A 21037-nucleotide genomic window follows, 5' to 3' on the forward strand; every position below is an offset into this window, starting at 1 on the left:
TGCCGGCGATACGAAGGTCCCGATATCAGACGTCATCCGGACGTCAGATCTATCTACGATCTCAAGAGTATTCGAACTAAAATCTAGGTCAAGATACCACACGTCCAAACGTCGACTTAAGCTGCGGTCCGAGCCCTCACATTAGGCAAGTGGCAACCTGACTCCAAAAAATTACTGCTCGGGATCGAAATCGGTCCCCCCCGAATGGGAAGCTTAAGACGTACCCACTAAGCTGAAGCCGTTTAGTTTATTTAAAATCTTCAACAAAATTACTGCTTTAAGCGATTGTACTAAAGAGGCGGGTGTGTGAGATGGACTCTTCTTTTATGTAACAGCACATCAATGGACGGACGTGATTATTTCTTTGACAAAAAGAGCTGGACAGTAAGTGGATACGCTTTAGTAGAAGAAGGTGGACCGGGACACATGGAAAAAGGTCACATCCTAGATATCGACACGGACAAATTATTTTACTTCCTATATTACAAAATTACAGAGTAACAAACTGTTAATTTTATAAATTAACAGCGCAGCTGTTTAAATTGCACTTAAACTCGCTGTTTAGTTCAAGAGTTAGATTTGAAAGTGCTTTATCTTAAAGTACTATTGATTTAAGATATGATAGCTAGTGTTTCACAGTTTTCAATAACAACAAGATAACTTATTATTCTGTATTAATCAAAAATGGTTTGATTTTTATAGGTAAGGCAATGTCGTCAAACTTGAGAGAGATTATGCAGCTCCGATACGACCGGAGTGATGATGCAACCCAAGATGGCAACGGGCTAACCTGTTAGAGAGGATGGCAGTTTAACCCCTAATCGTTTTAAATGCGTCATCGTACCGGAACGCTAAATCACTTAGCGGCACGACTTTGTCGCTAGGGTGGTAACTAGCCACAGCCGAAGCTTCCCACCAAACCAGTTCAGAGGAAATTCAATGAATTCCCAAAAAACGGCTCTGCCGGGACTCAAACCTGGCACCTCCAACTTAAAACCAAAGCGCTCAACGCTGCGTCAGCGACGTCGTCTATCTGTAGGATAATAAGGAAGTATAATAGTTAAAGACTTACATTACTATTAATAAAAAATTCGCTCCAATCAGTCTCAGAGAATATATTCGTAACAGCGTCATATGGTATCAGAGTTAAAAGCTTAGTACAAAGTACTAATGTGCCGCAAATTGGAAGGAATATCAGCATGTATACAGCCTGCAAAGGAACAGAAATAAAGTATTTTAATAATGCGTCAAATTCATAAATGTTTACCGTCACGGTATCTCCAGTACGTGTGAAACATCAAAATAATAGCCGAATGTAGACTTAAATATATATATATATAAATTAAAACCTAAAATTGATTTTTTGATTTTTTTTGACGGTCAATTGGTGCAGTGGGCAGCGATGTGGGTTCGATTCCCACAACTGGAAAATGTTTGTGGGTGTTTTTAAGTGTCTGTGTGTTTATTTGTATATTACTTATAAGAATTTATGTATAAAACGCATAAAAATATTCATCAGTTATCTTATTACCTATAACACAAAAGACGCTTACTTTGGGGCTGGCGGTGTGTATACTATCGTAGTATATTTATTTATTTATTTTACTCGTTAATTATTTACTATTGCACTAATTACGAGCGTAACACAATTATTATTGTATTCGGACGTTAAGGTCACTTAGAACAATCTAAATTTACAAACAGCAGAACGTTATGCGGAAAGAAAAACAATTTACGTATATGAATGTTAACCTTGCTGTACATCTAACCTTAACGCTTTACTGAGAAACACAATATTATTGAAACTGCAGCCAAATTTAAACGATTTGACTGAGTAAGAGAAATAATATGACAATCTGCAAGTCTTGCAGAAAGTCATTGTTTATATATTAAAGTTAATGAGAAGCAAATTTTAGCAAGAGTAACCAACTTTTGAGACACAAAATTTCTTATTATTGTATATTAATATTAAAGTGTTTACCTATACTTGGAGGAAATAAAAAATTTACATATATAAATTTTGATATGCACATAATGCAAAATTGTATGCATCGCGGGCTCATGCTTTGCGTGCTACTTGCGACCAATCACAACGCTCTATCTAAATCTGACGCGTCTTGCGATTGGTCGATAAACATCACGCAACCGCGTGCGCCAATTGGATGGTATAGTTTCACATTAGTTATATGAATATTTTACCTTGCCGTACGACCTCAATCCTTTACTAAGAGAGACGAAAACGATCATCCATACTACGGCCAAATTGAATGCCACTTGAAACTTTATTGTGCCAAAGGAGTTCGAGTTTAAATTACGTTGAAGCACCTCCCCGTGGAAGTATTGCGGGAGCGTGTCTTGGATCCTTATTGTACTGTTCTTATGGTTCATATCTGAAAGTGAAATGTTACCTATGCTGTATGTTGTTGTTTGTAAATTAAGTTAGTATAGCCGTATATTACATTGATAGCCTAAAACAGGTAACAGCTGGACTAAGTCTCTCCCAATGGGAGGGTGTGCCCATAATCACCACGCTGGGCAGACTGAGTGATAGCAGTAGATGGTGGTAGGAGTAGCACTGAGGACGTTGCTGCCCGTACTCCGTTATATTCGCTTAGTCGCCTCGTACGACACCCGCATTAAGAGAATGGGTGGTGACAACTACATTCTGATCTGACGTCACCAAACTACGGGACAGCCGTATAGTAAGCGATTACAGAGGTGCGTTCGTAATAAACCCAACGCTTATAAGCGGTGGCGTGCAAAGAGGGTATGCACAGGGTATGCAGATTATATAAAATGAAGAAAATCTCTAGTACAGGTTATAATAATATATATTAGTTTATTATTTTTATATATATTATTTTATATTTTTATTTGTGTATATTTTGTTTATGTATTCCGTATTGTTTTCGTATTTATTTAGAATACTTTATTGCACAAACTTAGAAACAATACAAGAAACACACAAGAAAACAAAAAAATAAGTAAAATTAAAAACAATTTAAAAAAAAAAAATAGTACAAAAGTTAAATACAGCTGTGTGCAAAGGCGGCCTTATTGCAAAAGCAATCTTTTACAGACAACCCTTGGTGAAAGTAATAATAGAAAACATGAAAGAGGGACAGTGCAAACAATGAAACATACACAGGCAAGGAAAAAAAAACATATATATATTATATACATATACATATAATAAACAAATGTGTGTACCTCATAGTAATACAATCTTTTGTAGTAATATTACCTACTCATAAACAAAATCTTCTAGGTAATAACATTAAACAATCTGCTTTTGAAGATGGGTAGGGATTTGGAATTGCGAATTTCAGAGTGAAGGCTATTCCACAATGTGATGGACTTACAGGTAAATGAATTACTATAGCATCGTGTGTGACTAGCAGGGATATGTAAACGATTGTCAAAACACGATCTTAGATTTTGCTGTTCAATATAAGAGCCAAGAAAGGAAAAACGCTCCTTTAAATAAGCTTCATCTTATTTAAAGGAAAGGAAATGGGGGTTATATAGAACATAATATAGAAACGAAAGTAAGTGTAAATTGCGGCGCAGCCTGATAGGAAGCCATCAACCGGGCTCTGTACTCGGACACGTTGTCAAACTTACGTAGTCCGAAGATAAACCGTATGTAGTTATTTGAATGTAGGTTTATAATAATGTTACACATGTTGTTCTCGCTCTTGTTGTCCTAATCCTAAGGTTGCCTGGCAGAGATTGCTTTTAAGCGATAAGGCCGCCTTTTGTATTCTACTCCAGTTTTTGTGTTTCTCTCTATTTGTCCTTTATTTTCCTAACTGTGTAGTGGTGTACAAATAAAGAGTTTAACTAACTTAAGGATAAGCATTTTAAGAGTTATAAAAAGCCTACTCTTTATTTCATACCATCTGCATACCCTCTATGCACGCTACTGCTTATAAACATAGCAACACCTCGAGGACATGTAAAAAAACATGTCCTACAAACTGTCCTTCAACCAGAGGCATGTGTTGGCTGTAATTACACCGGAAACTGCAACCTTCAGACCGGGGCACTGTAATGCTTGGCGGCAGAAATAAGCTGGCAGTAGTTCCGCGGACGAGCTCTGCCACAAACTGCTCACTACTACCAAAATCGATTGCTTACGTATTTTCATATTACTTCTTATTTTAATAGTGTTTGGGATTCATTGATGTTTTGCGATTTGGATGATTAACTAATACTTTAAGGTAACAGTGTTAGCTTAGGTTAGGTTCGTATGCTGTTTAGTTTTTGCTGTTCATTTTTGTAAATGTTTTCAAATTTAATGTGATTAAGCTTAGTGCTTACTTTGACGTTTGACATATAATATCTTTAACAAAACACAAGGTACAAGTTCAACAGAGCTAAACTAATATTATTCCTTAAAGACCTTGTTAATAAACGTTGCATAACATTGTTTCGAGCTGTCAGCTGAAAAATGACAAAACATTTAACATTGATGTGGTGAAAATTATACCGAGGTAAAACCAACTTCTATGACGCGTCTATTAATAAGGCCCTAAAAGCTTCATGAAGGTTTCCTTTTAACAAAATCACAAAACTTACCTTCAAAACTAAACTCATGCGGAACCGCCCATTTATATCTATCATCAGACGTTATAAACGAGTCTCGAAAGTAAACAAATATCCACGACAGCCCAATAATACTGTACATCCCGATCACAGCTTGGGTCAGTAGCAAAGAGACTCCGACACCTTGAAATATAGGCGATATCCTCCACATATCAACGGGCCCCGACTCCAGTACTTGGCCCAAACATAAGTGTAGAGTGAACAAAGGTATGCCAATTATTAGGGACAATATAAAAAACTGCACTATGAAGCTTGCTGAAAAAGAATATGTGAAGTTGTATAACCCGTGTAAATGAAGAATAGATTTATAAAAGGCGACCGATGTCGTTCTATCTCTTTCTCACAATATACAGCCATACATACATACAATATAATAATGGACCAGATATTTTGTCGATCCGGCGAATTTTCTCTCGTCTGGTCTGTCAGATGGGAGATCACGACATCGGCCGCCTGTTATATAGCTATTCTTCAATGACACGGGTTCTAAACATAAAATAGTTATTTAAGAAGTCGCAAGCCACCTCTAACCTTATCTATTCAGATACATTCATAGACGCAAACAAGCTTATGATGTGGCGAAACTAGTCGGATTCAACTTCTCCCGCAACCCTAATATGCCCGCCAGGAGATAATTATGTCTACCAAATGGTTTGTATTATCTCATAGAAATAGGACTACCTCCACAACACAAAAACAAACATACAAAAGAACAGACGAAAGGAAACCGTTGATTGTATGTCATTGAACTTCCGAATTATAACGGCTTCTTCTTTCCCATATTGTGTGATAAGAATAGCATTATGTAGATTTCATCATCGTCATCATTATTTCAACCAATCCGTCGTCCACTGCTGGACATAGGTCTTTTGTAGGGAGTTCCACAATACACAGTCCTGGGCCGCTTGCCTCCAGCGGCTCCCAGCGACTCGCCTGATGTCATCTGTCCACTCGCTTAGCTATGTCGGTAGCTCTAGTTCTTCTACGGATCTCCTCATTTCCGATTCAATCATGTAGAGATACTCCTAGCATAGCTATCTCCATTGCCTGCTGAATGACTCTGACCCTTCTTATGAGGCCCATAGGTTGAAAATTGAATTAAACTTACCTCCAAAGTGTACGCTAAATATGGCAAACCTAGAGATGTTGAAAATTCCTACAGTGCAACTGAGGCATGCCAGCATTGCACTCATCCGATGTGGCCAAACCCCAAAAGGAGGTACCTCGCTCTCTTCATTCCTACAAAACAAAAGAAAAATGGAAATTGAAAAACTTGGATTGCTTAAGGATTGAACTTTAAATGAAAACTGAAATGTAAGCGCAAACTATTTTAACAGTTGCGAATGAAATTCAGAGAGATTTGAACTGGTTTAAACTTGAATGCGTCCCGACTGTTAAAGTCTATTTATTACAAGGGACTAAATTTTTTGTCATTTTAGAGGATCAGATATTCTAAAGTATTTATTTGAAAAAAATAAGTCATAGCTAGTTTTCTCCACTAAGTATACTTTGTTTTTACAAAAAAGTTTGCTGTTGAGATTAGTCAGGGAGGCAATGAGGGACATATATGGATTATCCCGCCTATACTTTCCTCTTAAAGCTGCTCGGCAAGTGTTGCCACATCAAAATGTCCAAAAAAAATGGGGTAAAAACACTCTTATCGCTCAGCGGTATTAGATTTGCTTTACGATCTCCTCTCATAGATTCTATATAAATCTTAAAAATCGGTTTGCTATGCTGATTATATGATAAAATGAATTATATATTGTAAGTAACTATGATAAATTGTTTTCAATTGAAATATATTTTAACAACAATAATTAGTTAAGAAATACTTATATAACGATTTTGTTGGCCTTGTAAACAACGCTCAGGGTTTCTGGCTGGGTCAGTTTGAACCACTTTTATTCGATAGAGGAGGCTCCAAAAGTTATAAACTCTGATTTCTTTCCATGTTTTCTATCTTTAACCGAAAGCTATGGCGATTATTAGATAAACATATATTATATACTGCTGCTAATCCCTAGTACAGAGGTCACTACGATAAAACAAATTCAATTAGGTGCATTTTACGTTAAAGTTACAGTAATTCGATACTCGAAATCGATTGCGATAACATGGAAACTTCATGGAATGGAAGGGTTCAGGATGATATCCCAGGCAAGCGATAAGTTGTACCCAATGCAACGTCTTAACTATTCTGGTAACAGGACCCTAATACTAATGTAAATTGGTTTGTCGATCTACTTGGCGTAATGACGAGCGCCGTGGTCTTATAAGTGGGAGTTCCCAGATTTGATCTCTGGCATGGACAATTATAATCGATAATTTCTGAATTTTCTCTGGTCTTGCGTCGTGGCTAGTTACCACCATACTGACAGATACGTGCCACCAAGCAATGTAGCGTTCTGGTTCAGGCACCTACACTACCAGGTATGGCTGCAGTCAAAGGCTACCTTGTATTAGAAAAAAATGCTTACCTATCCTCAGAAGCAGTGAACGCACTTGGAGTTAATGGCACTACGCCAACCAATGATCCACTTGATGAACTAGATCCACTCGCGCTTCTAGCAACACTCCGCGAAGCATTACGCTCTGACCAGTCGATGGCTGTAACATCGCTGTCTCCAGGCGAAGGTAACGATAAAGCTCTATTCATAAGCAACGTCCTACGACCCACAATAAGTGGCCCTGAGGGTCCGTCGCTGCTTACATTAGCGGCCGAAACTTGTAGCTGTATAGGTGCACTGGTCGGCCGCATATTAACGTGGTGTTCTACAAATAATATAACAGGTAACGTCAAAGGTTCGCATGATGCGTGTGATGATTCTTGCGTACTGATCGCGGGCAGTATTATCGGGTCCAATCTCCTCATGGAATTACGTAAGTTATCATCAAACGTATTGGCCCTTTCTAAAGACAACGCGGAAATTTCACTGCTACTCCTAGGTAGTTCTGTATAGCTTTTGGAACGTCCAAAATTTAATCGCGGTAACGACATGTCACTGTGTGTTATATCCACTTCCTCTGTTGACTGTGATGTTTGGGCAATAGGGCCCATGACTACTTGTGTTGTGTCATCTACAGAGCTTTGTGACACAGAATCTTCTTTGTCTGCGATACATTCTTTGATTTTGCATATGAGATCGTCTTCATCGCTATCGTAAGACTTCGTACCTTCATCTAAGCACGCGAGCAAAGATTTATCTAATACTTCATCTAAATCGTTTAATATATCCATAAATTGACAAAGAGCCGTAGCTTGGAACTCTTCATCGTCTGTGATGTCATTTGACTGTGATGTATTTGAATCAGACTTATAAAAACTAGCTATATTTTTCTGTAAATCCTCCCTTAGATCTTCATCTTCATCCGAGGGTCTGTCTATGTCACTCATAGGCTCACTGCTGTCATTGCTTTCGAAGATACTACTTGAAGCATCACTGTCAGCACTGCTTCCAGGTAAACACTCTGTTTGTTCATATCTACCCTCGTCCATGTTGACCACCTCCAGTTTTATTGCATAGTCTAAGTCGTATCCCGCATGCTTTTGCGTAAACCCTGCAACAAGTTAATCATTTATATAACTAGTTTCCGTGTCCGTTATGCCGTGTGATGAAAGTTTTTGTCTGCCGTCACCGTCACAGTTGTCACCACACTTTGAAGAGGCGACTAAGAAAATTTTACGGAGATCGGGCAACAGTGTCCTCTATTTTACTGTGATGACCAAACCGTCAGCCCTGTGTGGCGATTACGTGGGAAAACCTTCCCAAGGGACTAAAAATTCATCATTTCATCATTCATTCATCAAGGAATGCATTAAGCCACATACATGACTAACTTTTTCAAAGAACTAGTGTTTGTTGTCCACCAATCCGCACTGGGCCAGCGTGGTAGACTACTACTATGGGTTGATATGATGATGATAAATGATTGTATTACTTTTGACGGATTCACTAATTTTGATGGTCTATTCCCAAAATGCCGTTTCCAAGGTTTTTCATGATATTTTCTTTAAAAAATTACTGTTTCAAATGCCTCTGAAACATTATCAATACTAATTAAACTATAATTATTACGCGATATGGGACTGATAACGACGCTTTGCATATATTTAGTGGCACGGTAAGTATAGCCTGAGGGAGCCAAAATCTCGCAGCCTAGGAATTGCTCCTGTTCCTGGCCTTTTTATTGATTGGAAACAGAATGTTAGGGCAATCACAATAGATCAGTAGCAGAATACGAGACACTGGCACTTCAAGCCCTGCATAGCTACTTCATCCAGAAAATTAGATGCAGATAGGTACGCTTTACAGATAAACGCACTCCTATTTAATGCAGATCGCACATCACAAGACAAACGCATCACAAGTTTTCAATTTAGGAATTGCGGAATAACTCCATCAAATTTTCATTAACCACGCTTTTATTTAATGAAAATTTAATGAAGTTATTCCGCGTTTTACGCGTGCAGCGAAAATCGATGTAGTATGATCAGTATTACACAGCGAAGACGGTATGGTTCGGCAATCAAGCGCTAAATTGACATTAAATTAAAAAAATATAACAATAGTACCACTCTAAACCAAAACCTACAGTATTTAGGTGACACAATTTTCCACAGTTTAAACATCACAAGCCAAGTATGAAAACTCAATGAATATTTAAATGTAAACAGGCTCAGAGCTAATGAGTCTCATTATCACTGCTCATGAAATACACGCAAATTTTAACACTACATCGCAAAGTCTAGTAATACAATGTTTGCTAGCTAAATGATTCATACATGCTCGGTATATTTGTAAAGGCCACATAGATAATGCATTAAAATGGTTTAATCTAACACTAAGCTTTTTCGTCATTAATATAGATTCACTCATACTGTTGTGGAGAAATACAATAGCCTTTGTTTCTCTTGAGCATGGGCACATAACACTCACAGTCCAAAAAATATTAGGTAATATTTATTAGGCAATACGAGTTACATATCTAACCAACTTTCAATGCACAAGCTATACATATTTTAGTATCAATATCATTCAATACCTATTATTGTCCATAAACATTGCACAAATCTCCTCCCTCGTTGGAGCCTGTGATTCAGAGCTTCACAATGCTCCAATGCAGATTGGGGCTCCTATAATAGAGAAGCCCACCAACCCGCAATGGAGCATTAATGCGGCTCAAGGTTCAAATTCCTCTCTCCAACAGAAGGACTCTACAGAGGAGACCTATACCAAGCATAATATGGGACATAATAGAATAATGATAATAATACTAGGAAATATCTTAATATAAGCAAGCTGTTAATTAAAACTGATTAATAAGTTTAAGAAAAAACTTAAATACTATATCCATTAAGCTCCTTTTTATTTACACAGTTTAACAGAGTAAAAATATTTTCATTTTATTCAGCTCACTCTTAAGTTATACCAACTTATAGATGTTAACAATTGCAACTTTCTGGTTATACTGACCGGAATATGATAAAATAATGAACATGAATTGATTTGTTACTAACATGATTCATGGTTTTAATTGTTATTATTTATGGAATTTTTGTCAAAATTAAACACAGTTGTCAGTTCATGTATACTTAAATTAAATGAGTCACATAACCAAAACTTCACAGAAATCTTCCACTTGATTACTGTAAGTAAAGATTAATTATACTCCGCTTTACCTAACTTCATAATTTTAATAGTAAAAGTTTCTTATATCATATTATCTTTACTGATGTTATAATGAGGAAGATTTGTTTTATTGTAATCAATAAACTCTAAAATTGCTAATCTGATTTCAATAATTTTTTCACCTTGATCTGATAAGAAAACAAAGGTGAATTATTAAAATCATGGGCAGGACGAAGGTTATGTGGGACTCATTGGCTTTGTTAGATGCCTGGGGTACCTGGTGTATTCCTCCCGGACATCTACCAACCAACCCAACCGATTGTTGGGACTCCCCCGCTAACAAGGAGAGGATCAGGACAGCTTTAACCTCCCCTCAGACTGTTGAGGCTTGTGTAGTGGCAGATAGCTAGGGCTAAAAAAATGGGCTAACCTGTTAGGGAGTATGGCAATTATATTAAGCCCTAATATGTTTCCATGCATCATCATACTAGAATGCTAACTTGCTTGGCAGCATATCTTTATCTGTGCACATTGAGTTAGTTTTGAGAGATTTAGGATTAATAGTTATGCAGTGCAAAGTTGCAACATTATGCCAGATTTACTTCTAAATGTCTCAAGGCTACTCAACTTGGATTGAAACCTTTTTTGTTAAACCTATGTCCAGTTTAGGACATGGTTATCTGTTTGTCAAAATTCATTTGCATTGGTACATTAATTATTGTAAATGTGTAATTCAATTTTTCACATATTTCTGACACAACTAGCTGTTCCCGTATTCTTGATCTGTGTTTATTATAGTTTTGACAAATTTGTTTAACTGGGGGTAAAAAGTAGCTCCTCTAACCATGTTAACTATGTTACTCTCCTCTTTCAACTAACTTTATGCTGAAATGCACTTTCAAAAGAGTTCTTATAACATAAAGTCATTTTTAATTGACAAAAACATGAACTTCCTCCAATGAGTCACCGGATGACAAAACTTAATTGTTTTAAAAACGGGTTCTTGTTTTAAGTACTATTATGTTAAACTGTTAAAAGATGAAACTTAGTATGATTATAATTATTATCTTATCTAAATAACTACATATGGGATTGCATTTCTATTGTAACTGTAATTGTAAAACTGTGATAATGATATAATTGTATCATGTATATCACCATAGGGATTTTATTGTTCATACTGTTATTAGCATTCTTACACTTACCAGTTACTCTCGTTTCCCTGCAAAGTGCTTAAGCCAAGTAGAGAAGAGGTTCAAGACATTAGAGGTAAGATACAAAGCCTTCACATTGTTTTTAAAACATAAATTAGAATTAGATATTTTAAAGATCGTTTATTTACGTGACGATGGCACACGTGATATATTTAATATATAAATGCATACCTATTATTTAATATTCTAAATTCTAAATAAATTTATTTTTATGTAGCAGTGAAGTGAATAACACAGAAAATGACAGCTGACTGAGTTTGACACAAATATTCGACTTGAAAGATTACAGTGACATTTGACCAATAGAAGTAAAATAATTTTAATCGGTGAATTATCGATTTGTATCGATTCTTTGATATTAAACGTTCCTTTCATACGAAACCGTAATAAGAATAATAAGTGTATAATTAAAGTAATATAAGAAGTAATTACGCTTTTCAAGTACATTATTTTGGATAAACGTGTTTAGAACTTTTTTTTCCCAACTCTCTAACAACTTTTTTTTTCGCAGCATGTTAGTAATTGACTGTGAAGATACTGACTAAGTTTTTAGCGGGTCAAAATGTTTGGGGGCATGGCAGATATTTTAACCATATACGCCTAATCGATATCTAAGCTGTATAGTATCAGAACGATAAATCGCTCAGCAGCAAGTATCGTCAGTAGAGTGGTAACTAACCGCGTCCGATGTCTCCTACCAGCAAGCCGATTCTGTATCTCAGTAGATACCAAGCTCAAATCATCGGCCAACCGAGTTAAAATGAACTCAGTTGGAAACTTTAAATAGAGCAAAATATAGATTCAACATGTCATTTAGTGTCAACTTTCCCAAATGGCTAGCTAAATTTGGTGGCTAAATTCAGAATTAATTCAGATAATTCAGGTGGCTGGTCAGATCAGAGAAAATTCTGAAATTATATTAAATTACCAAGTAATTAACCGGTCACTTTTAAGACCACACCACTCACTACTGCAAAATTTAAATAAATAAATAGGGAGGGTTACATGAGCGTGAGTTGAACATTGTTCAGGATCGCCTGCATAAAAAACAAGAGCAATATTTTTTCAGTACAATTTTTACAATTTGTAAAGCGTATTTCGATCAAAAACTTATAAACAATTTCTAAACTTGCAATAAACAAGAAGAATCCTAAGACCGTTTTCGTAGCTTGAGAAGTTAAAACAACACCAGCTTATTTCACACTTTTTTCGTGCAATAATAACACTCAAAGATAAATAGAAGAGTTTTCATATTCTCCCAGTTTGTATTGTTAGCTCAAAAGAAATTTGCGTATAAAATATTTAGACCAATTAATATGTTCTATAACTTCGTTATAGCTAAAACGGTGATAGCTCAGTGGTTAAGAATTTATTTTCGGTGGTCCTAGTTCGAATTCCAGCACGAATTCTCTAACTTTTTTAAGTTAGTGTTTCTTCGAACGTGATGGGAAACAACATGAGGAAACCTGCAAGCGTTTTCCATGGTGTTCTCAACAGCGTGTGAATTCCACCAAAATGCACTGGGCCAGATTGGTGGAATACGGGTAATGGGTTTAGATGATGATGATGATGATAACTTAGTTTCACGTACAACGGACAGTTCTGGCCAACCAAGTACGGAGACAGGCCCATGAAAAGAAGAAGATACTTAATTTATTCACAATTATTTTATATATAGTCATTTATGCGTAGTAATGGCACCGTTGATATTAATTAAGTTGTGGAATGGCACAGTCTTAGTCACCTTTAAGTGGTGCTAACAGAATATTAATTATAGACTAGCTGTTTCCCGCGACTTCGTCTGCGTTTGATTTGTTTTTGATGTGGCATAAAATTTAGTTGTAGATCTAAAAAAAATTAAAATATTCAGTATCGCTAAGCCTTAAATGAGTAGTTTGCCTCTATCTCCAACCACAGTTTGGGCAAAATTAAACACATATTATAACCTCTATAGTATAAAAATAATTTTTTAAATCGGTTATAATTTGTCGGAGTTATGGTGTAAAATCGTCGAACACTCATCTCCTCTCCCAAAGGAACCGAGCTTAATGTCGGGATAAAAAGTATCCTATATTACTTCTAACACTTCCAAGAATATGTGTACAAAGTTTCATGAGGATCAGTTAAGTAGTTTTTGCGTGAGAGCGTAACAAACAAACTTACATTGACATTTATAATATTAGTAGGGATAGGGATAGGGATAGGGATACTACGTGGATCTTGAGACACAATTAACAACCAGCCGACTTATATAATGTGTTTATTGGTACGCAGTTAAACTTCTTGTTGTTGTTCTTGAATATGGTAATAGACGATAGTTACGAGTACTATTTGATTATAGCTTAAACTGCTAATCAATATGTAAATATTCACGTGATTATGATTAATTGCGAATGATGCAAACATAAAACAAAGTGTCTTTTGTAAGTGGCTTTTGTTTGCATAAAGGGACAATAGGATAAACCATTGATTTAATATGGTACATTACGTAAATTACAATATTTATATATTTTATCTATATGATTACACATATTTTGTAATGGCACAGACACATTCGTGAAAAAGTGGGTAACTTACACTTAACAGTGACCTATAGTATGAAAATACAAACACAATTTAATTTTGCGATAGATATTCTTATGATTATGTGTACATAAACGTAGTATGAAACATAGTATTGTACATACAGTATTGTGGTCACGTTATGCGGTATTTATTACAATTTACAAACCACACAGTGCTCTTGTGTATAAACTATATAAGTATAATATGTTACAGCATATAAGACCTTGTTGACTAATGAGTAATGACGAGATTCTAGCTGTTGCATATTACAAACCTATCTTTTCAGTTAAGCTGCTGTTCTAGCACTATAAACTAGTGTCATCATCTTGTGGATCTAGGCTCTCTATGAATCGGTTGGTACATAATTCTTATTGCAACTATTTTTGAGTCTATCGTCCAAGGATTTAATATATGCAAATAATTTTCATTTTTACTTCGTCCGCGTAGTGTACCGCTTACTAGGTATTATTTGTAACTAGCTGATCAGTGCCCACGTCGTTCTCCGGTAAACATTTTAATTTGTGGTGACATTATGCGCGTTCGGTTCGGTTAGTACTGAGTCTCATGATTTATTTTCTTACCGCCAAAAGTAGGGTTATATTTTAATGTATACATACGTATGTTTTTGAATTCCGATTTGGCTATAATATCGGGTTTTAAATCAGTGAATGAAATGATAATGATTAAATAAATAGTTTAATTTAATAGTTTAAAACATCACTCTTATATTATAAGATGTAATGTTATTATTTGGTACCGAAATAGAAATTAAATTGAAATTTCAGGAGTTCCAACCCGTGATAAGCCAAAATTTTGAAGGCAAAAGATTGCCGTGTTTTCAATCAATAGATAAAATTACGAGACGGTCGCGGTTCCATACGTATTATCTCTATAACCATTCGTTTAAATTATATATAATTCATATTTATTGATAAAATAACTAAAAACCGAAACTAACGATTGAAATATTTCTTTTAATACTTTAAAAAACAAGGAGGCCTGTGAAAGTTTCTTCAAAATCGTTTCAGCTGTTTCGTAGATAGCAGTCAAAAAACAAATAGACAGTCAAATATACAGTTCTAAAATCTATTATTGTTTATGTATATATTTAAATCTACCATTGATTTAGGAGGGATAATATTAGACTCTAATTTAGATTGGTAGCAAACAGGCACAAAGTTTATTTATATATTTTTAAATACATATATGGTTCAAAGCCAAAATTTACATCATCATCATCATATCGAGATTATGGAGAACTCTCAGGCATGCAGGTTTCCTCACGATGATTTCCTTCACCGTTAAAACAAGTTGTTTTAATTTTCTGAAACGCGCATAACTCAGAAAAATAAGAGGTGCGGTATTCGAACTCGGCCTTCCGAAAGTGAAGTCGAAGAACTATCCACTTGGCTTCAACCGCTTCTACACAAACATAGTTAACTTACAAAAATGGTATTTCTTTCTGTTAGTGGATTATTGACCACCAAATGCCATAATTATTGTACAAGGTTTCACGTCTGATTATGGAAATAATCTCTAAGCATTGCCTAGTAAATAAACCTTAAAAACATAATGAACTGTTTGCTCATAATCTTTATTTTATAAATTCATATTTAATGCTTAATCGTCTGCTTACCAAACAGTTAAAATTTAAATAGTAATCAAAATATAAACCTTAAACGGTAATGCGAAGGTAAAGTTCAAGGGAAAAGTGAATTTATCTTTTGATTTAGATTTTGATAAGTTTATTTACGGTGTTATGTAACCTTTCGATAAAAACCGTTTTAGAAGAAGCTAAAGATCACACCCGTTGGCAGCCTTTAAGTGAGGATCTAATAAAAAGATACAAAATAGATTTCCCCCTTTTACTATTACTTAATGTAACTATGTAAAAATAGAGTCATCATCATCTTAATATCATATATCCTAGTCTATTAATGTCCCTTTTTGCTGGGGGCTTCCTTTCTCCTTAGACCAGAAAAGGGCGATATATATGTGAATTGAAAATAATTATGTATATTTTTTGTTATAGACTAAACATGGCCTCACAACTTTCTTTAAACGAAGTAGTAATTGTATCAGCTGTAAGAACTCCTATAGGATCATTTAAAAAAAGTCTTTCTTCTCTATCAGCAACAAAATTGGGGGCTATCGTCATCGAAGCAGCTGTTGAAAGAGCCGGCATACCAAAAACTGAGATCAAGGAGGTGAAATTTTGTGACTAAAGTATTATTTTAAAAGTGTTATTGTAAAACTATACGAGAAATGTATGTATTTCAATTCTCATTTTAGGTGATCATGGGTAATGTTTGTTCTGCATATCTTGGTCAAAATCCAGCCCGGCAAGCCGCCATTTTTGGTGGTCTATCGCATAGCACAGTTTGTACAACAGTCAACAAAGTCTGTGCCTCCGGAACAAAGGCTGTTATATTAGCAGTTCAAGGTCTTCAAACTGGCACTCACGATATTATTCTTGCTGGTGGGATGGAATCAATGTCAAACATACCTTATTACATAAAAAGAGGGGAGATTCCATACGGGGGAACTCAATTAATAGATGGTATTTTATATGACGGACTTACTGATGTTTACCACCAAATTCATATGGGAAATTGTGCAGAAATAGTAGCTAGAAAATTGGAAATATCAAGACAACAACAAGATCAATACGCAATAAGCAGCTACAAGAAAAGTGCTCTTGCGTATGAAACAAAGGCGTTTAAAGATGAATTAATACCGGTTGCAGTACCACAGAAGCAAGGTGGTCCACCAGAAATATTCTCAGAAGATGAAGAGTACAAACGGGTTAACTTTGATAAGCTTACTAACTTACCAAATATATTTGAAAAGGAAAATGGCACAGTAACAGCAGGTAACGCTGCAGCGCTGAACGATGGTGCTGCTGCATTGGTATTAATGACCGTTGATGCAGTTAAAAGATTTCATGTACAGCCATTAGCTCGTATAGTTGGATACGCCGATGGCGAATGTGATCCAGTTGAATTTCCAATCGCACCCTCGATTGCTATTCCTAAATTGCTCAAAAACACTAATGTTCCAAAGGAGGATGTGGCTTTATGGGAAATCAATGAAGCTTTTAGCGTCGTAGGAATTGGAAATCAGAAGCTACTGGATCTGGATCCTGCTAAGATTAATGTACACGGTGGGGCTGTTAGTTTGGGTCATCCTATTGGTATGTCAGGTGCTCGCATTGTGGGACACTTATGTTATGCTTTAAAGAAAGGCGAAAAAGGTGTTGCAGTTGCATGTAACGGAGGAGGTGGTGCATCTGCTATAATGATTGAAAAATTATAATAGCTGATAGAGAATCATACGCTATAATTATCTATAATATAATGAATAATAAATGTAAAATAAATCATAGACTCCGTTTTTTCTGCGGTGGGACACATACCTTCAGAGCAAGGTTATAATATAAGGGACCCAATGAGGAGTCGCAATACCCACTATGCCCCACCGAGGTGGATACACTCTTTTGTATCCTGTATGTGGTAATAGCAAACCTAATAAACGATCGTAAAACGAAGTAAAACGATCGATTCGCTCGGGCAACAGGCGCAACAGCTAGATTCTGTAAATATTTTTTCGCATCAAGATGAATAATGACATATCGATTTAAAAAATATCGATGATTGATCGAGATTTTATCTGGTAGTGTGTATAAACTTTTGTCTCTTACGTACAACGTTAAGTGTAAGCTCACGTCATGAGCGGGGTCAAAGATTAATACCTTAAAATTTCCTCCATGCTAAATTAGACTCTATCGTTAGTCCTGGAAAGTTTAAGGTTGAGTGCTGTTTTCAATTTCATATAGATAAGTTTGAATAAATATTTTTTAATTTAAAACTTGATAACATACTGGATTCCTATTTGTAGACTATTGTCACGGGTTACATCTTGATTGAGTTCATTGTATATTGTGAAAAGAATAAATCATGATCTTTTTAAAAGGAAGCAGATTAATTAGCATTAGAATGCACCCAGTAAGCAAGGTTCGTAATCTTTTTTCTTCTGTCAAGTTGTCGTAATAAAATTCGAAACACTCCGTTTTTCCAGTCAGTCACTTTCGAGCTCCCGAGTGTATACGCGCATGTAATTTATTTATTGTTGAAATTTATATTGTCGTTCATCGCTCAAATATATTTGAACTCTAACTTAAAGTTAGTCGATAAAATTAACGTAAGATTTTCTGATCAGCTATTAAGAGTCATGGCAGCGTACTCAACCAAAGTGTCTCTAAATGAAGTAGTAATAGCTTCAGCAGTCAGAACTCCGATGGGTTCCTTCAGAGGGAGCTTGGCCACCCTTTCAGCTCCAGAACTAGGCGCTGTGGCAGTAAAAGCAGCTATCGAAAGAGCCGGCATTTCAAAGGAGGAAGTTAAAGAGGTTAGTGAAGATTCACCTACTTTCTACTTTTACAGTTATTTAAATATCTTGAGTATGTATGGAATACATACTACTACACATTATAATAATTTGGTAATACTTTGAAAATTAAATCCATACTGTTATCACTTGATTAGGTAATTTATTGGATTTGGATTTGATGGGAAGTTGAGTTAGTTAAATTGATAACAAATATAAAATGTTCCTTACACGTAGGCACTTAGCCTATTTCATCACATGTTTCATTTAGAAAGAAGGAATCAATAATAATTTTTTCAATTAAAGTTTGTAATGAAATTTAGTAATTAATGTCTTGGCTAATTTTAAAATATTCAAATTAGCCAAGACATTAATTACTAAATTTCATTACAAACTTTAATTGAAAATATTATTCTATAAGATATTTTCTATAAGATCTATAATCATTTTGCATTGTGTTGTGAGATGTTACATTTCATCAACTTGGTAGGCATTTGATAGAGTGCTTTAGCAATTGAACTGCATATCCAGAGAGTTATACGTTCAATTAGAAGAGATATTTATCTTCTTCTGATTTTGCTATTATTATTATGTTAAAAAATAAAATGAAGGTAATTTTTTCCTCATAAGAATAAACTAAAAAGAAAAAGAACCAGAGTTAATCTAATAATAAAATCTCTAAAATTGGTGATGATGAACTATTTAATTATTCACAAATAAATATTTTCTTTTTAATTTCTAGGTGTACATTGGGAATGTTTGCTCTGCATCTGTTGGCCAAGCTCCAGCCAGGCAGGCAGTGATATACGCTGGTCTCCCAAAAAGCACAATATGCACTACAGTAAACAAAGTATGTTCCTCCGGTATGAAATCTGTAATGCTAGCAGCTCAAGGCCTTCAAACTGGTGCCCAAGATGTCATTTTAGCCGGAGGAATGGAATCTATGTCAAATGTACCATTTTATCTGAAAAGGGGTGAAACTACATATGGGGGAATGCAATTGATAGATGGCATTGTATTTGATGGATTGACTGATGTTTACAACAAATTCCACATGGGGAATTGTGCAGAAAACACTGCAAAGAAACTAGAAATAAATAGGCAGCAACAAGACGATTATGCCATATCCAGTTATAAGAGAAGTGCAGGTGCTTATGAATCTAAAGCATTTGCTGATGAATTAGTACCAGTACCTGTCCCACAAAAACGTGGTGCCCCACCAGTCATATTTTCAGAAGATGAGGAATACAAACGTGTCAACTTTGAGAAGTTCAATAAATTAGCTACGGTATTTCAAAAAGAAAATGGAACTGTGACAGCTGGCAATGCTTCAACGTTAAATGATGGTGCAGCAGCTTTGGTGCTTATGACTGCTGATGCGGCACGCAGGTTGAATGTTACCCCAATTGCCCGTATTGTTGGATTTGCTGATGGCGAATGTGACCCAATTGACTTTCCTATTGCACCTGCAGTTGCAATACCAAAGTTATTAGAAAAGACTGGTGTTAAAAAAGAAGATGTTGCACTATGGGAAATCAATGAAGCTTTCAGTGTAGTGGCAGTCGCCAATCAAAAGCTTTTAGATCTTGACCCAGCTAAAGTTAACGTACATGGAGGTGCAGTGAGCTTGGGTCATCCTATTGGCATGTCCGGAGCTCGTCTCGTTGTCCATTTATGTCATGCTTTAAAGAAAGGAGAGAAAGGTGTCGGTGCTATCTGTAACGGAGGTGGTGGTGCTTCGTCAATAATGATTGAAAAATTGTAAGTTTTATGGGAACATGATAATGTGCAAAATACTCTGTGACAGAAAAATATTATGACAAAGCAAAAAATTTTCAGTTACAACTTGTGTCATAGAGTAGTTTGTATTTGCTTACTTTTTTAACTTAAAATTTTCCACGGGTGCCTTCTAATTTGCTATATAGGTAATAATATGTTATTTAACAGTGTATTCTATAAAGTAGGTCTAAGTGTTAACTTATAAATAGTTTAAAAATATTTTATATGTTTTATATGTTATATTCCTGGAATATAAAAAGATTAAATCAAGTGCACTTCAAATTTGTTGTGTTATTCATTCATCAATTCTTGAGCTTTCATCATTTTTCAGGGCCAACACAGTTGAAGGTCCACCGATATTGACATTCTATACAAAAACTCCATGTCCTTTATGTGACATAGTTATGGAAGAATTAGAACCATACAAAAATAAGTTGATAATTGAAAAAGTTGATATTACAAGACCCGAAAACCTTAAGTGGCTCAGACTGTATAGACTTGATATACCTGTGTTATTTTTAAATGGTAAATTTTTATGTATGCATAGGTTAAATCATGGTATATTACAAAAACGACTACAGGAAATTACAGAACAATAATGAAATGTGTTCCATAACATACCTAAGTGGGAGGTCCCTATCTTCAGTTATAACTTTATAAGCTTTCAGATCAGTACATGTATGTTGTATATTTACAACTTTTTTTCGTATAACAATAATATAGGAAATATAAAAGTTTAATAATTTATAATGTGTTTGATTACCACTAAGTTTATGTTAATTAATGGTAGGTACCTACTCCCTTAAACTTCTCAATTAGCCATTATTTAGCAGTAAAAATGGGGCCTGCAGT

At 35.4% G+C, this 21037-nt stretch overlaps 3 protein-coding genes across 11 annotated transcripts in view; 2 read left to right on the forward strand and 1 right to left on the reverse strand.

The window, feature by feature from the left end:
- Window positions 1-11689, reverse strand: part of LOC120629767 — a 23729-nt gene extending 12040 nt beyond the window's left edge. For 2 of the 3 annotated variants that reach the window (XM_039898797.1, XM_039898795.1), the window contains exons 1-6: window positions 11447-11536; window positions 7089-8169; window positions 5717-5847; window positions 4582-4863; window positions 2200-2390; window positions 1073-1210 (exon numbers count right to left, since the gene is read on the reverse strand). In XM_039898797.1, coding sequence (XP_039754731.1) covers window positions 1073-1210; window positions 2200-2390; window positions 4582-4863; window positions 5717-5847; window positions 7089-8107 — 1761 coding nt within the window. In that variant the 5' untranslated portion in view covers window positions 8108-8169; window positions 11447-11536. Of the gene's footprint in view, window positions 1-1072; window positions 1211-2199; window positions 2391-4581; window positions 4864-5716; window positions 5848-7088; window positions 8170-11446; window positions 11537-11626 lie in introns of those variants that run through there. The other variant, XM_039898796.1, reaches the window with a different exon arrangement.
- LOC120629769 (acetyl-CoA acetyltransferase, mitochondrial-like) lies at window positions 11399-17369 on the forward strand. 5 transcript variants are annotated; one of them, XM_039898803.1, is made up of 3 exons: window positions 11399-11510; window positions 16053-16227; window positions 16313-17369. In XM_039898803.1, exons 2-3 carry the CDS (start codon window positions 16060-16062, stop codon window positions 17333-17335), a joined length of 1191 nt encoding a protein of 396 aa, XP_039754737.1. In that variant the 5' UTR covers window positions 11399-11510; window positions 16053-16059; the 3' UTR covers window positions 17336-17369. The 5 variants fall into 5 exon arrangements, with proteins under 5 accessions (XP_039754737.1, XP_039754739.1, XP_039754740.1 ...); XM_039898805.1 differs by having other exon boundaries at window positions 16154-16227; XM_039898802.1 differs by lacking the exon at window positions 11399-11510 and adding an exon at window positions 14270-14373.
- A 377-nt stretch (window positions 17370-17746) lies between these two features.
- Window positions 17747-20891, forward strand: LOC120629768 (acetyl-CoA acetyltransferase B, mitochondrial-like). 3 transcript variants are annotated; one of them, XM_039898798.1, is made up of 5 exons: window positions 17747-17827; window positions 17918-18033; window positions 18239-18427; window positions 19149-20167; window positions 20517-20891. In XM_039898798.1, the coding sequence occupies exons 2-5, from the start codon at window positions 17977-17979 to the stop codon at window positions 20782-20784; spliced, it is 1533 nt and encodes a 510-aa protein (XP_039754732.1). In that variant the 5' UTR covers window positions 17747-17827; window positions 17918-17976; the 3' UTR covers window positions 20785-20891. The 3 variants fall into 3 exon arrangements, with proteins under 3 accessions (XP_039754732.1, XP_039754735.1, XP_039754734.1); XM_039898801.1 differs by lacking the exons at window positions 17747-17827; window positions 20517-20891 and having other exon boundaries at window positions 19149-20467; XM_039898800.1 differs by lacking the exons at window positions 17747-17827; window positions 17918-18033 and having other exon boundaries at window positions 18040-18427.
- The last annotated feature ends 146 nt before the right edge of the window (window positions 20892-21037 follow it).

This window comes from Pararge aegeria, chromosome 15 (assembly GCF_905163445.1).
Source record: "Pararge aegeria chromosome 15, ilParAegt1.1, whole genome shotgun sequence".
NCBI classification, from domain to species: domain Eukaryota; kingdom Metazoa; phylum Arthropoda; class Insecta; order Lepidoptera; family Nymphalidae; genus Pararge; species Pararge aegeria.